The sequence below is a fragment of the Barbus barbus genome (genome assembly GCF_936440315.1).
Source record: "Barbus barbus genome assembly, chromosome: 30".
Lineage (NCBI taxonomy): Eukaryota > Metazoa > Chordata > Actinopteri > Cypriniformes > Cyprinidae > Barbus > Barbus barbus.
This window is the reverse complement of record NC_136758.1, coordinates 28121469-28136404: the sequence shown is the minus strand read 5'-3', so window position 1 is coordinate 28136404 and position 14936 is coordinate 28121469. Positions and strand designations below refer to the sequence as shown.

The following is a 14936-nucleotide window of genomic DNA, read 5'->3' as shown; positions in this document are numbered from 1 at the left end:
CACTATTTATTAATCTTTGTTAATGTTAGTTAATGAAAATACAGTTATTCATTGTTAGTTCACAGTGCATTAACTAATGTTAACAAACACAACTTGTGATTTTAATAATGCATTAGTAAATGCTGAAATTAACATTAACTATGATTCATAAATGCTGTAGAATTATTGTTAAATTTTAGTTCATGTTTACTAATGTAGTTAACTAATGAACCGTATTGTAAAGTGTTACCATATATATATATATATATATATATATATATATATATATATATAATGCATTATAAAGGCAGAATTAATGCATTAAAATACTTTTGCAATGAATGAAATGTAAATGCTTCAAGTAAAGCGTTACCTAATTGTGTTCATATTTCTCTGTTTTGAAAGGTCTCTGCTGTAGTATCTGACAATGTTTCGCAAAAAGAAGAAGAAGAGGCCGGAGATTTCAGCACCGAAGAACTTCGAGCATCGCGTTCATACGTCGTTCGATGCGAAGCGAGGAGTCTTCGTCGGTCTTCCCACACAATGGCAGAGTTTAATAGAAAACCTCCGGAGACCCAAACCCATGGTGGACCCGTCCCGGATCACGCTGGTGGAGCTCAAACCAAAGAAGGTCAGAGTTACATCCAATTAATGTGAAGAAATATCCTACAATAGCATGACAGACCATTTCAGTTCACTTCCAGTTCATTTTGAGTTGATTGGAAACTGCATAGCAACACTGTAAGCATGGGCCGACTTCAGCATAACTGCCAAGCTTTGAGATTTTTCCCCAAATATTTTTGTGTGAATTGAGTAAATATTGCATACATGTTGCATTTCAGTATATTCAAATAATATATTCTGCCGAGAAAACAAACAAAAACTGTTTTGAGAAGCTTCAAAACCTTCTCAAAATCATTTAGCCCAAAAATGATAATAAACTGTATTTGCATTCTTAATTCATGCTACTTTAAGCCAGGTGACGTGATGCATGAACTATATCAAACTGCTTCTCTGCAGGTGAAGTTTTGTTGTAACAATTATTTCATTGATCAATTTGTAAATACATCAACAACAGTATGTCTTTGTGTTGCAAGATGTGGATCGGGTACAAAAACAAACAAAAAAAAATAGATCAAATAAAAAAACAATTAGAGTTTAAAATTAAACTTTTCTTGTAAATTATATTCTTCTATTATAGCAAAAACGTTTTATAAAATAATATTTTCTTGTAAAACCTTCTTCAATAATCTTTGTTTTATTTACAACTTTAAAAAATCTTTTCACAGCGTAGCTGCAAGTAATTTACGTTTCTTAGTGTTTGTAACCCAAAAGGTCCTGTAAACTTAAGTTGCTTTTTTTAATAAAAAAAAAATTTAATACTCTTCACTTTTTGTAGATTAATTATTCACAACAAACCTGAAATGGAAATGATAATAAATTTAACTCACACACACACACGTATTTGATACACTGCCGATTTTTCAAGTTTCCCCACTTACAAAGAATGGAGAGATCTGTAATTTTCATCTTAGGTTCACCTCAACTGTGAGAGACAGAATCTAAAAAAAAAAAAAAAAAGAGAATCACATTGTATGATTTTTGAATAATGAATTTCCATTTTATTGCATGAAATAAATATTATTTCAATACAATAGAAAAATAGAACTTTATATTTGGTACAGAAACCTGTGTTTACAATTACAGAGGTCAGACGTTTCCTGTAGTTCTTGAGCAGGTTTGCACACTGCAGGAGGGATTTTGGCCCACTCCTCCATACAGGTCTTCTCCAGATCTTTCAGGTTTTGGGGCTGTCGCTGGGCAACACAGAGTTTCAGCTCCCTCCATAGGTTTTCTATTGGGTTCAGGTCTGGAGACTGGCTAGGCCACTCCAGGACCTTGAAATGCTTCTTACGGAGCCACTCCTTAGTTGCCCTTGCTGTGTGTTTGGGGTCATTGTCATGCTGGAAGACCCAGCCACGACCCATCTTCAATGCTCTTACTGAGGGAAGGAGGTTGTTGCCCAAAATCTCGTGATACATGGCCCCATCCATCCTCCCCTCAATACGGTGCAGTCGTCCTGTCCCCTTTGCAGAAAAGCACCCCCAAAGCATGATGTTTCCACCCCCATGCTTCACGGTTGGGATGGTGTTCTTGGGGTTGTACTCATCCTTCTTCCTCCAAACACGACGGTTTATACCAAAAAGTTCTATTTTGGTCTCATCTGACACATGACCTTCTCCCATGCCTCCTCTGGATCATCCAGATGGTCTCTGGCAAACTTCAGACGGGCCTGGACATGTGCTGGCTTGAGCAGGGGGACCTTGCGCGCGCTGCAGGATTTTAATCCATGACGGTGTAGTGTGTTACTAATGGGAACCGTTGAGACTGTGGTCCCAGCTCTCTTCAGGTCATTGACCAGGTCCTCCCGTGTAGTTCTAGGCTGATCCCTCACTGTTCTCATGATCATTGATACTCCACGAGGCGAGATCTTGCATGGAGCTCCAGTCCGAGGGAGATTGACAGTCATCTTGAATTTCTTCCATTTTCTAATAATTGCGCCAACAGTTGTTGTCTTCTCACCAAGCTGTTTGCCTATTGTCCTGTAGCCCATCCAGACTTGTGCAGGTCTACAATTTTGTCTCTAGTGTGCGTAGACAGCTCTTTGGTCTTGCCCATATTGGAGAGGTTGGAGTCTGATTGATTGAGTGTGTGAACAGGTGTCTTTTATACAGGTAACGAGTTCAAACAGGTGCAATTAATACAGGTAATGAGTGGAGGATAGGAGGGCTTCTTAAAGACAAACTAACAGGTCTGTGAGAGCCAGAATTCTTGTTGGTTGGTAGGTGATCAAATACTTATTTCATGCAATAAAATGGAAGTTAATTATTTAAAAATCATACAATGTGATTTTCTGATTTTTTTTAATATTCTGTGTCTCACAGTTGAGATGTACCTAATTACAGATCTCTCCATTCTTTGTAAGTGGGAAAACTTGAAAAATCGGCAGTGTATCAAATACTTATTTGCCCCACTGTGTGTGCATATATATATATATATATATATATATATATATATATATATATATATATATAATTATTATTATTTTTTTTTATATTTATGTCACTTTAAAGTCACATGATGCATGCTTTTGTAACAACAGTTTTATTGAACAATTTAGCATGGCAACAGCATGTTTTTGCATTGCTAGTGTATGTTCGGGTGAAAAAAATAAATAAAAATAAAGGTCTATGACTTGTTGTAAATTATATTCTTGTAATATAGCAAACGTTTTAATGCATTTTTATTTTTCACCAGCTTTCACAAGCATTTCTTTAAAAAGTACTTCAATAATCTTTGTTTACAACTTCAAAAAATACATTTTCACACCCTAGTTTTAAGTTATTTACATTTCTTAATATTTGTGACTCAAAAGATCCTGTAAACTGAAAAAGTTTTTTCAAAGTTTTTTTATTTTCATTTTTCATTTTTTTTTATTTGATGCCGTTCACTTTTTGTAGAATAACAAAAATAGAAAAAATAAATATCATGCTGATTCTTGATTCATTATTATGCTTATAGTTTATTCTCAACAGCCTCCTTTAATGTGTCAGCAAAGCAGCTGCTCTGGTCCAGTTTTGGCTTTGGCCTGACTCGGGTTTTAATCTCAGTCCTTGATGTTCCAGGCGTTTCTCCCCGAGGGCCGCTCAGAAACACATGTTTTTTCCTCTGTCACATTGGCTTCTTATCTATCACGGGCCTGCTGTGAACACTGATTCAGAGCGCTGAATCCTCGGAGGGCCGAGAGATTTATTACCTCACGCTGGCAATTAATAATGATGCATGCGGCCCGCCAGCGCAGCGAGAGTCAGGCGGAAAAACTGCAACTCCAAGCATAAGAACCGAGCTTCTCCAACATCTAAAGATCTCTGTTCTTCTGTGCACAAACATATGCTGTCATAGAATTCATTTCAGAGAGACGTCAGAGAATCAACTGCTTTTTTACACAAGGATGCAGTTGCTAAGGTGTTCCAAGTGGTTGCTAGGGTGTTTGCTTGAGATTTGCACCTTCAGTCTCTTGTCGTTTGTTGTTTCTGTATCTTATTTTCTGTCTCTGTCTGCCCTGAGCTCATCTCAGACGTGTCTTCACGTCGAGTGATGGACCTCGTGTCACTTCTGTCAAAGCCACTGCGAATGAAGCACATGACAGCTGATGAATGCCATGTCTTTCCTCAATTGCATAAATACATACTTATGCAACCAAAATATATGGGAATATACTGGAAAATATAGTGCAATATATTAGATAATACAAACTTTTGTGACCCTGGACCACAAAACCAGTCTTAAGTGTCAATTTTTCGAAAATTATCAAGATTTGTACATCATCTGAATAAATAATCTTTCCATTGATGTATGGTTTGTTATGATCGGACAATATTTGTCTGAGATACAACTATTAGAAAATCTGGAATCTGAGGGAGCAAAAAAATCTAAATATTGAGAAAATCTCCTTTAAAGTTGTTCAAATGAAGTTCTTAGCAATGCATATTAATAATCAAAAATGAAGTTTTGATATATTTACAGTAGGTAATTTACAAAATATCTTCATGGAACATGATATCTACTTAATATCCTAATAATTTTTGGTATAAAAGAAAAATCAATAATTTTGACCCATACAATGTATTTTTGGCTATTGCTACAAATATACCCCAGCGATTTAAGACTGGTTTTGTGCTCCAGGGTCACATTTTTCAATGTACTGCAGTATGTGCATGATAGAAATAAAAAATATAGAGCAATAAAGACAAATACTGCTCTATATTTTACATGTCACAGCTTTATTGAAACACTCAATTAATACATTTTCATGAGTTCATGCATGGGTTTACTTAAAGCTGATATTATTTTGCCTAAAATTGAAACAAATATTAAAGGTTTAGGTTTTTTGGACAATATACTGTATGCTTAGTACATACGGGTTCAAATATATTTATACTCAGACACAAAATTATATGAATATTATGAAGTGTATTATTGAATATAAAATGACACAGTAATATATTTTTCAATATATGAAAAGTGACAATTCCTTATGTATTATTCAATATATTGTATCATATTAACAGAATATATTATTCTGTATGTTAAACTTATGAGGAGATATATTTTCTTTGTGTATCGGTAAGCATTGTGCGCTCCCTCCTCAGTTTGAACATATATTTAATTTATTGGGTCATTCTTTTGGAAGTAAATTTTTTATTTTTATATTTTATATTTATTGCTCTTCACATATTTTAGAATAACATGCACTGATGAATCAGTCACAGTAAGAACAGAAGAATATGTGCTATTTAATAAACAACCAATTAGTCTATACAATGCTCTAATAATATTTTATATTATTATAAAACATATAAAGAATATAAATGAAGGCTGCATAAATGGCATCATCAATAATGAACAAAACAAGCTCTTTGTTAAAAAGGTTTTACTTTATAACAATAAAATATCATTTTGCTCACTTTTACTTTTTATTATAACGAAAGAATACAACAAAACAGAAACAATTATAAATAACAATTAAACAGCAGTAAACAAAAACAAACAAAATATAGATAATATTGTAATAATATTTTATAATATAATATATTTACATTTTAGTATAAATAAATATATAAATTTTATATCAATTAAATTTTTATAAAAAATATAATTTTTACTTTGCTTTGTCCCTCAGTCCAGTATGAAGAAATGCCATTTTTCTCTCTTCTTTCTTTTTTTTATTATAAAGAAAAAACTAAAAACAAAAGCAATCGTAAATAACAAATAAATACCAGTAAACAAAAATATATAAATAACATTGTAAAAATATTTTGTATTATTATAAATAATGTATTTTATAGTGTAATAAACAAATAAATGCCATTTATATTATTATAAATAATAATAATAAAAGTACATACAGGTGACATAAATGGCATCATCAGAAATGAACAAAACAGCCTTTTTTTAATAAAACGGTTTTACTTTGCCTTGCTCTTTATTTGCAAGAAAGAAGTCCTTAGTCTGTTAGACCGATTTGCAGAAAAGCCAATTTTATATTATTATAAATAAATAAATGCATTTTATATTGTTATAAATAATACAGAAAAAAAACCTGCATAAAAGTAACATAAATGGCATCATCAATAATCAACAAAAAGCCTCTTTGCTTTAGTCTTCATTTGCAAGAGAAGCAGGCCTGCGATAGCTCAGACGAGTCATTCAGTGTTTCATAAACACAAATCAGCCAGAAATAGGCTCCTCGGAGGAAAGTGTGATTTGGAGTTCATCTGCACCCAGGTGAATTCACACGCTCTTTAAATAGCGGCCGGTTTCAGTTCGCATTAATCACAGCCTGCCTCTGTTCTTTCCCCAGACCATCGTGCGCGGCACCATGATCGGCCACGGAGACTATATCTCAGCCATGCTGTCAGACATGAGCCGTCTGTCCGTCACCAGCTCCAACTCCCTGCGCAAGAGCAGCCCCTCGGCCCGCAAGAGAGCGCAGTCGCTCGGCCGCCTCGGGGAGGTCAGCGAGGCCGATGTGTATCAGTACGAAGCCCTGGACGAGCCTGACCCTCACTGGGCCGAGAGATCACGCAACATCCACAGCGAGAGCGGCACGCCGTACATGGGCCTGAAGAAGAGCGTGATGCTGCAGCCCAACGGCGTTCTGCCCCGTGCCAAATCCACCTATGAGGTCAGCATGAGTGCTCTGGACGGGCCTCCTCCTCCTCCGCCGTCCATCCCCGTTCCAGAGCCGCCTCTCATGATGAGACGAGAGTTCCCCATCATGTTCTCGCACAACCAGAGACCCATCACCTGCTTCTACAGCCCCACCATGCCACACGGAGACGGTCTGACGCCGGACATGAGGAGCACCAACAGACTGCTGGTTCATCCCCAAAACAGCCCGGGGAGACCGTACTCCTCATACGACCTGAAGGTAAAAAACGGCTGACGCCTGACAATAGGCTCATTAGTCTGCCACGGAATAAATATATGTGACCCGGGACCACAAAACCAGTCATAAGGGTCAGTTTTTTTAAATTGAGATTCATACATCATCTGAAAGCTGAATAAATTTGTTAGGATAGGACAATATTTGGCCGAGATACAACTATTTGAAAATCTGGAATCTGAGGGTGCAAAAAAATCTAAATATTGAGAAAATCTCCTTTAAAGTTGTTCAAATGAAGTTCTTAGCAATGCATATTACTAATCAGAAATGAAGTTTTGATATATTTACGGTAGGAAATTTACAAAATATCTTCATGTAACATGATTTTAATATCCTAATGATTTTTGGCATGAAAGAGAAATGTATAATTTTGATCCATACAATGTATTGTTGGCTATTGCTACAAATATACCTGTGTTACTCATGACTGCTTTTGTGCTGCAGGCTGTTTTGTAATTAACAAATAGCTAATTACTAAATTATAAGAATTTTTTTATTTATTTATCTAACTATTAACTATGACTTTTGCCTCAGTATACTCCTAATTACTGCTTATTAATGCTTAGTAAAGTAGTAGTTAAGTTTAAGAATTGGGAAGGATTAAGGATTTAGAATCAGGTCTTGCAGAATAAGACATTAATATGTAATAATAAACAGCCAGTATCCCAGTAATATTCATGCTAATAACCAACTAGTTAATAGTGAGAATTGGACACTACATAAGAAGAAACTGTAATTAAATTACAGAAAAATAAGAGTAATCCCTTTTTCAATGGACAAATAATTAAATTACAGTAACTAATTACACCCAACAGTGCTTCTTTATTTTTAAGAGTGCATATCTTTATTCTTATTGCACACAGGCCGAAGCAGCCATGAGACACCAGCCGGGATATCTGCACAGCGGCACCAGCAGTCCCCTCGTGAGGCCTCACAGAACGGTCCGGTCCTCCTCCAGCTACACCATCGGCCTCTCGCCCAACATCAGTTACCGGCCCACCGGGCCAGACCCCTTCATGAGGCACTCTGGCTGCCCCAACCCGGGTCTCTACCCCAGACAGGACAGCCCTTCGCAGCCCCGGCCGTCTCCCACTGGGTCTCTGGCCAACAGCCCCCCGGGAACCTGCTCCCCCGCATTCAGACCCCCGCTGTACCCCTCGCCCCGACCGCCGCCCGACCCGCCCAAAGTCACCCACGAGCAGTTCAAGGCCGCGCTGCAGATGGTGGTGGATAAAGGAGATCCGCGCTCGTATCTGGAGAACTTCGTGAAGATCGGCGAGGGTTCGACGGGTGTGGTGTGCATCGCCCGCGAGAAACACAGCGGACGGGTGGTGGCGGTCAAGATGATGGATCTCAGGAGACAACAGCGCAGAGAACTGCTCTTCAATGAGGTCAAACAACCAACGAGCATAATAAAAACAACCCCAATATTGCTTTAGGAATAATTCATCCAAAATTGAGAAAAATGTGCTCACCTTCAGACCATCCGACATGTAGATGAGTGTGGTTCTTCATCAGGTTTGTAGAAATGTGTCTCTGCATCAGTGTCTCAGCAATGGATGCTCTGCAGTGAATGGGTGCCGTCAGAATGAGAGTCCAAACAGCTGATAAAAACAATCCACACCACTCCAGTCCATCAGTTAACATCTGGAGAAGACAAAAGCTGAAACACATCCAGCATTAAGACATTTTTAACTAAAAGACAAGTCCATAATCCATAATAACGCTTCCTCCAGTGAAAAAGTGTTCTGGTCTGAATCAGGAGAGAAATCTGCACAGATCAAGCAGCGTTTACAAGACAAAACAGCTCTAAACAAATATGTGGGGTGGATTCTGGTGTGAGAGACAACAGGAGATGGACTTTTTCACTGGAGGAAGCGTTATTATGGATTATGGACGCATAATTTAGTTAAAAATGTCTTGATGGATTTGTTTAATCTTTTGTCTTCTCCAGATGTTAACTGGTGGACTGGAGTGCAGGGGTGGATCTAGAAAATAATTTTTAGGGTGGCAAAGGGGTGGCATGTGGTCTATGAGGGGTGGCAACACTAAAGCAAGCCCCCATGCATATTTTGGGGGGATTTATTGTCTGAACTGTACTGTAATTATAGTGAATGTGTAAGTAAACCCATGTAAATGATTGGTTCAGCTCTCTCCTCTCTCCGTTGTTAGGATGCAGAGATTCTGATTTGTGTCATCAGTTTTGCTAGCTAATGTTTAACTTACTCATTGTTAAACTTATTTTGAGAACTGAATTAATGGTTTGGGAAAATGGACCAACTAAAATCAGTTACAATCGAGAAAACTGCAATACAAGATTCTTACCTATCTCTGCTATTAGTTGTCATGATCGGCATCTTCTTATTGATTTGATGTTATTGTTTCGTCCGATATGGCAGAAAGGCCTTTATCCATGATGAAAGTGGAGTGAGCGGTCAGAGAATCGGATCACCAAACAATTACGGAATGAATCTCAGACACTGCTGGATTGTAATGTTTTTATCAGCTGTTTGGACTCTCATTCTGACGGCACCCATTCACTGCAGAGCATCCATTGCTGAGACACTGATGCAGAGACACATTTCTACAAACCTGATGAAGAAACACACTCATCCTGATCTTGAACAGCCTGAGGGTGAAGACATTTTTGTGTGAACTATTCTTTTAAATGTAAATATTATGCATTCACTGTCCATGTGATAAGATTCAATATCCAACTGGCCATTTAAAATGCACATATGTGTTGATCTAAAAGTGTCCCATCATTGATTTGTTCCCCATTGAGTATTGCGTTGCATTATGTTACTTAAGCGAAAAGGATTTCAGATGACACTGACCCCAGAACATTGAGTCTCAAAATGTTTAGAATGAAAAAAACACGTTTTGAAAGGGAAATGTCTAGGGTTATTAATGTATGTTGCAATCACAGTGTATGATTTATTGCAAGGCACAGAATCTAGCAGATACTGTTAGAACTGACTCAGTTTTTTAAGTTAGTCATATTCAAATAAATAGATGAAACATATACATTTAAATTATATTTTGGAACACTGTAAACACGATTATGAATGTCTCTTCTGAATGTTATGACATTCACGATTATGAATGTCAAAAATAACATCTTTGACCACTTGAATATATTGAGATATGACTTCTGGAAAGTTCAACAGCAACATTTCGAAATCAACAGTAACTTTCTGACGCTTAAACAAACCGGTTTATTGTTGTCCATTGGCTGTGATGATGAGCGTTGATGAGAGTGTGTTGGTGTGTGTTCAGGTGGTGATTATGAGAGATTACCAGCACAGGAACGTGGTGGAGATGTTCAAGAGCGCTCTGGTGGAGGAGGAGCTCTGGGTCATCATGGAGTATCTGCAGGGAGGAGCTTTAACAAACATCGTGTCTGAGACCAGGTACCAGAGCACAACCTCAGCATGTATCTAGGAGAGCCGTTTCATGAAAGACGAGAGAACTGGACTTCTTACCCAGCTAATCTTGAGGATTATGCTTTCATTGCGATCTCTATGGGATTTATGAGAATTGTGCTTTAGCATGGGTAGGTTAGTCTTCTAGTTAAAGACCCTATGAGATACCCTTTTTGACCAAAATTAAAAATCAAATTAAAATCAAATCAATTCTGAATTTATGACAGTTAATTCGTGACCTTTTAAATGAAATCAAAATAAAAGCATAAAGGATCTTAAATAAACAGATTTATTTTACATTTTGTTTCCAATATAATATTAAATAAAATTGAACTTAAAAAAAATTATATAATGTAATATATAATTTAAAATAAATTAAAAACTAATATCATATAATAATATAGCATAATTTAAAATAAAATATGATACAAATTCAATATAATATATCATAAAATATAATAGAACATAATACATAATTTAATACAAAAACCAATATAACTTAAAATAATGTAATAAAATATATAATTTAAAATAAAATAATGCAAAACCATATAATTTATTCTAAAATAATAATATAATATAATATGCACATAATTTGCAGCCAGCTAATGGTTGAAAGATGGTGAAGACAGACGACATGTAATGATGAATCTTTTACAATAAGACCAGAAAGATGATTAAAGGAAATCATTTTCATGTCATATCACTGTAAGGTCACAGTTTTTAATGCTTATTCACTGTTTGGATGAGCAAAACACAACCTCAGGCTGCTCTCAAGTGTCTCTGCTCTTAGTTCATCCAGATACTGACTCCGTGTAGTATTACTGTAGTATTTTATTTATACCACAAGAGGGTGATGTACAGTTAAGTCATTGATCTGCTCTGAGCTGTGTGTGTATTCTGACACTCTACGGCCGACTTTAATTTGATTAGACAATCAGATCAGCACATGTTGTGATGACACGCAGGGGAATATGATTAGTGATCTAATCTGTTTGGTGAATGCATCTCTGTCTTTGTCCGGTGAAGGACTAGATTTACATGATCACACACAAACACAGCTGTATGTCACGTCTCCTCAGACCCGAGAGGGCAAACTGGAATCGGCAGAAGGACGAGATCTGACCTGGGAGCAGGCCCTGAACCGACACGTTTGCAAACACCATTGATTTTACACACAGAGCCAGAGAGCTACGACAACCCAGAGCAGAGCAGCTTTAGTTAAGTTTAGCACAACTGAGACACATGCATTCAAGAGTCAGGCCACTGACTTGAACATATTTTGTTTGACAAGCAATTATATGACATGAATAAATCCATGAGCCTGCATCTCAAAAAGTTGCATTTATTGAGTATCTATTAGCAGGCTAAACCTAATGTCACAAGATGCAAGAGACGCAGCTCAGGTGTTTTTAATGTAAAAACAGCAAACGGCAGACGCATGAAGAAGTGCTGAGGACACGTGTGTAAGCGTGCGCTGATCTTGTGTCCAGGCTGAGCGAGGAGCAGATCGCGACCGTGTGTGAGGCCGTGCTGCAGGCGCTGGCGTATCTCCACTCGCAGGGCGTCATTCACCGAGACATCAAGAGCGACTCCATCCTGCTCTCGCTGGACGGACGCGTGAGTGCATCTCTGAACCTGATATGGGACCACCCTAGTGAAAAATAAATATACACTCTTAAAAATAAAGGTGCTTCACGATGCCATATAAGAACCTTTTTGTGTAAACGGTTCCATAAAGAATCTTTAACATCTGAAGAACCTTTCTGTTTCACAAAAGCTTCTTTGTGGCAAAAGAAGGTTCTTCAGATTATAAAAAGGTAAGAAAGAGATGGTTCTGTAAAGAACCTGTGACTGAATGGTTGTTGGTGGAACCAAAAATGGTTCTTCTACACTGAAAAAAATAAGGTAAGTGGTTGCAATCGATTTATTTTAGCTACATTTAAATAAACAATTTTAGTTGACTAACTTTCAACATTTCTTTTTATTTAAATAAGCTAAAATAAATTGCTTGCAACCATTTACCTTAAAAAAAAATTTAGTATTATTTTTTTCAATGTATGACATCGCTGTGAAGAACCCTTTAAGCGCCTTTACAATAGAAAAGTTATTTTAAACTGTAATGATATTTCAGAATATTTACTGTATTTGTATTTAAATAATACAGCCTTGGTGAACAGAACAGACTTCTTTCAGAAACAAAAAAAAACAATACACTATATAGAGAGTATATATAGATAGATTTTGTTTTTTGAGCAAATCTATCTTGTATGTGTCTAAACCATTTCCGAACTCTTAGCTGTGTGTTTGTTTGTGACTCAGATCAAGCTGTCAGACTTCGGCTTCTGCGCTCAGATCAGTAAAGATATCCCGAAGAGGAAGTCTCTGGTGGGAACGCCGTACTGGATGGCTCCGGAGGTCATCTCCAAATCACCGTATGGAACGGAGGTACGGCTGAACACCACAAAACACACCCGCAGTCAGACGCCGCTGTGTCTGTCAGATTAAACCAGGACTGCTGTGCTGAATCTGCAGGTGGACGTTTGGTCTCTGGGCGTCATGGTGGTGGAGATGGTGGACGGAGAGCCTCCGTATTTCAGTGAAACGCCGGTGGCTGCCATGAAGCGGCTGAGAGACGAGCCGGCGCCCACCGTACGCAACGTTCATCAGGTACAAGAAAAACAAATTCTTACAAACATGCACACAAAAACTGTGGATATCTGTATCTATCTATGTGTAAATAATATGCAAATCATAATAAATGAATGAAAATAATCCTTCACAGCAGGCTAAACTTAATGACATGAATACAAAAAGAAATAATGTGAAAAATAATTGGTCAACAAATTAAATGGGTTAAATAATAAAATCTAACACATAAATATAACATAAAATAAAATAATTGTCTAATTGATTTCAAGATATTTAGTTTGACATGCAATTATATGAATATATGAATAAATTAATAAGCCTGCATCTCAAAAAGTTTTTCCATACAAACAGTTTTTTAATTATATGAATAAAAATATGAATAATAATAATAAAAAAATAACTGAACCGTTCCTTTACAGCAAGCTAAACCTAGTGTCATGAATATACAAAAGAAAACGTGAAAAATAATTAGACAAACAATTTAATTAAAAAAAATAAATAAATAAAAAATCTGCATCTCAAATGTGGTTTTAAACTCGTCTGTCATATGTGAAAGAAAAAATTAGATTTTGACATTTTCTGAAGTGCAAAACTCACCTCTATGATGCTAAAGTGTGGGTGGATGCTCTGGGTAGATAAAATAAAATAATGTAAACACCATATAAAATAATTGATAATATAAAGAAGTCACATTGTGGACAAACTGATACAAAAATATTTGAACTGGTGTCCATGTCTGTTGAAAAAAATGTCTTGTGTTTTGGTTGTAACAAGGCATTTGCAGGTCGTTGATGTGTTGTTTTGTCCCGCCCATTCTTCCGCAGGTGTCCCCGGTGCTGAAGGACTTCTTGGACCGCATGCTGATGCGGGATCCGCTGGAGCGGGCCAGTGCCACCGACCTCCTGGAGCATCCCTTCCTCCTGCAGGCCAGCTCTCCGCAGTGCCTGGTGCCCCTGGTGGAGCAGTACCGCAAGCGCATGTCCCGCTGCTGAAGCCTCAGCTTTTCTGGCCTGTCGGAGTCACAAGCACCTCGTTCCCCGGAGCAATCAGGACTGAGATGGCTGTTTTAGGAGAAGTGAACTCTATAAAGCCATTTTCTTCTACCTGAGGACGTCTCATTGGTGCTTAAAAGGCGGTGAATTAGAGCAGAAGTGCGTCTGACTGAAATGCCACTGGGTTTTATGTTCTGTTCGAAGCATGTCATCGTGACTCACATCGAATCTGCAGCCGCAGAGACCTGGAACAAGCCTCATATCTTGAATGCTTGTGTTCGTATATTCAATATTTTATAATCCTTTCATCTCACTTTTGGTTTTTACAGCTGCAAAAACGTATTATTGTTAACAATTTACAATAAGGTTCCATTAGTTAACATGAACTAACACTGAAAAATACTTCTAATGCATTTATTAATCTTATATGATGTCGACTTCAACATTAGCTAATACATTATTAAATTGAAAATTTATTAAAATATTGAATTTAAAAACGTTTGCTAATATTAATATTATTTAATGGACCTGTGCTAATATTAACTATTAATATTAACAATGAACAGTTGTATTAACTGTTAACAACGTATACTGTAACAAATGTTGGTTAATGTATTAAAATGCATTGTAAAGCATCACCTTAATATTATCTACAAACTGGAATTATATATTTAAATCGAGTATATTAATTTAGTTGATGTGCATCAAAAGTTGTGTGTATTGGCTAAATTTCAACAGCTTCAAATGTGGCTCATCCAATCAGATTCGAATGTATTAAATTACATAAATGTAATTTAATTAAAAAATAAAATAAAATTTAATTAAAATAACAAATTCAATTAAAAAATAAAATAAAATAAAAATTTTCAACAGCTTTAA

At 36.7% G+C, this 14936-nt stretch overlaps 1 protein-coding gene across 1 annotated transcript; it reads left to right on the top strand.

The window, feature by feature from the left end:
- Nucleotides 1-406: 406 nt before the first annotated feature.
- Nucleotides 407-14057, top strand: pak6 (p21 (RAC1) activated kinase 6; the record flags this gene model as incomplete). The annotated part of the gene is made up of 8 exons (XM_079385529.1): nt 407-610; nt 6404-6973; nt 7852-8379; nt 10268-10401; nt 11907-12033; nt 12736-12861; nt 12949-13083; nt 13890-14057. The coding sequence occupies 8 exons, from the start codon at nt 407-409 to the stop codon at nt 14055-14057; spliced, it is 1992 nt and encodes a 663-aa protein (XP_079241655.1).
- Nucleotides 14058-14936: the final 879 nt, after the last annotated feature.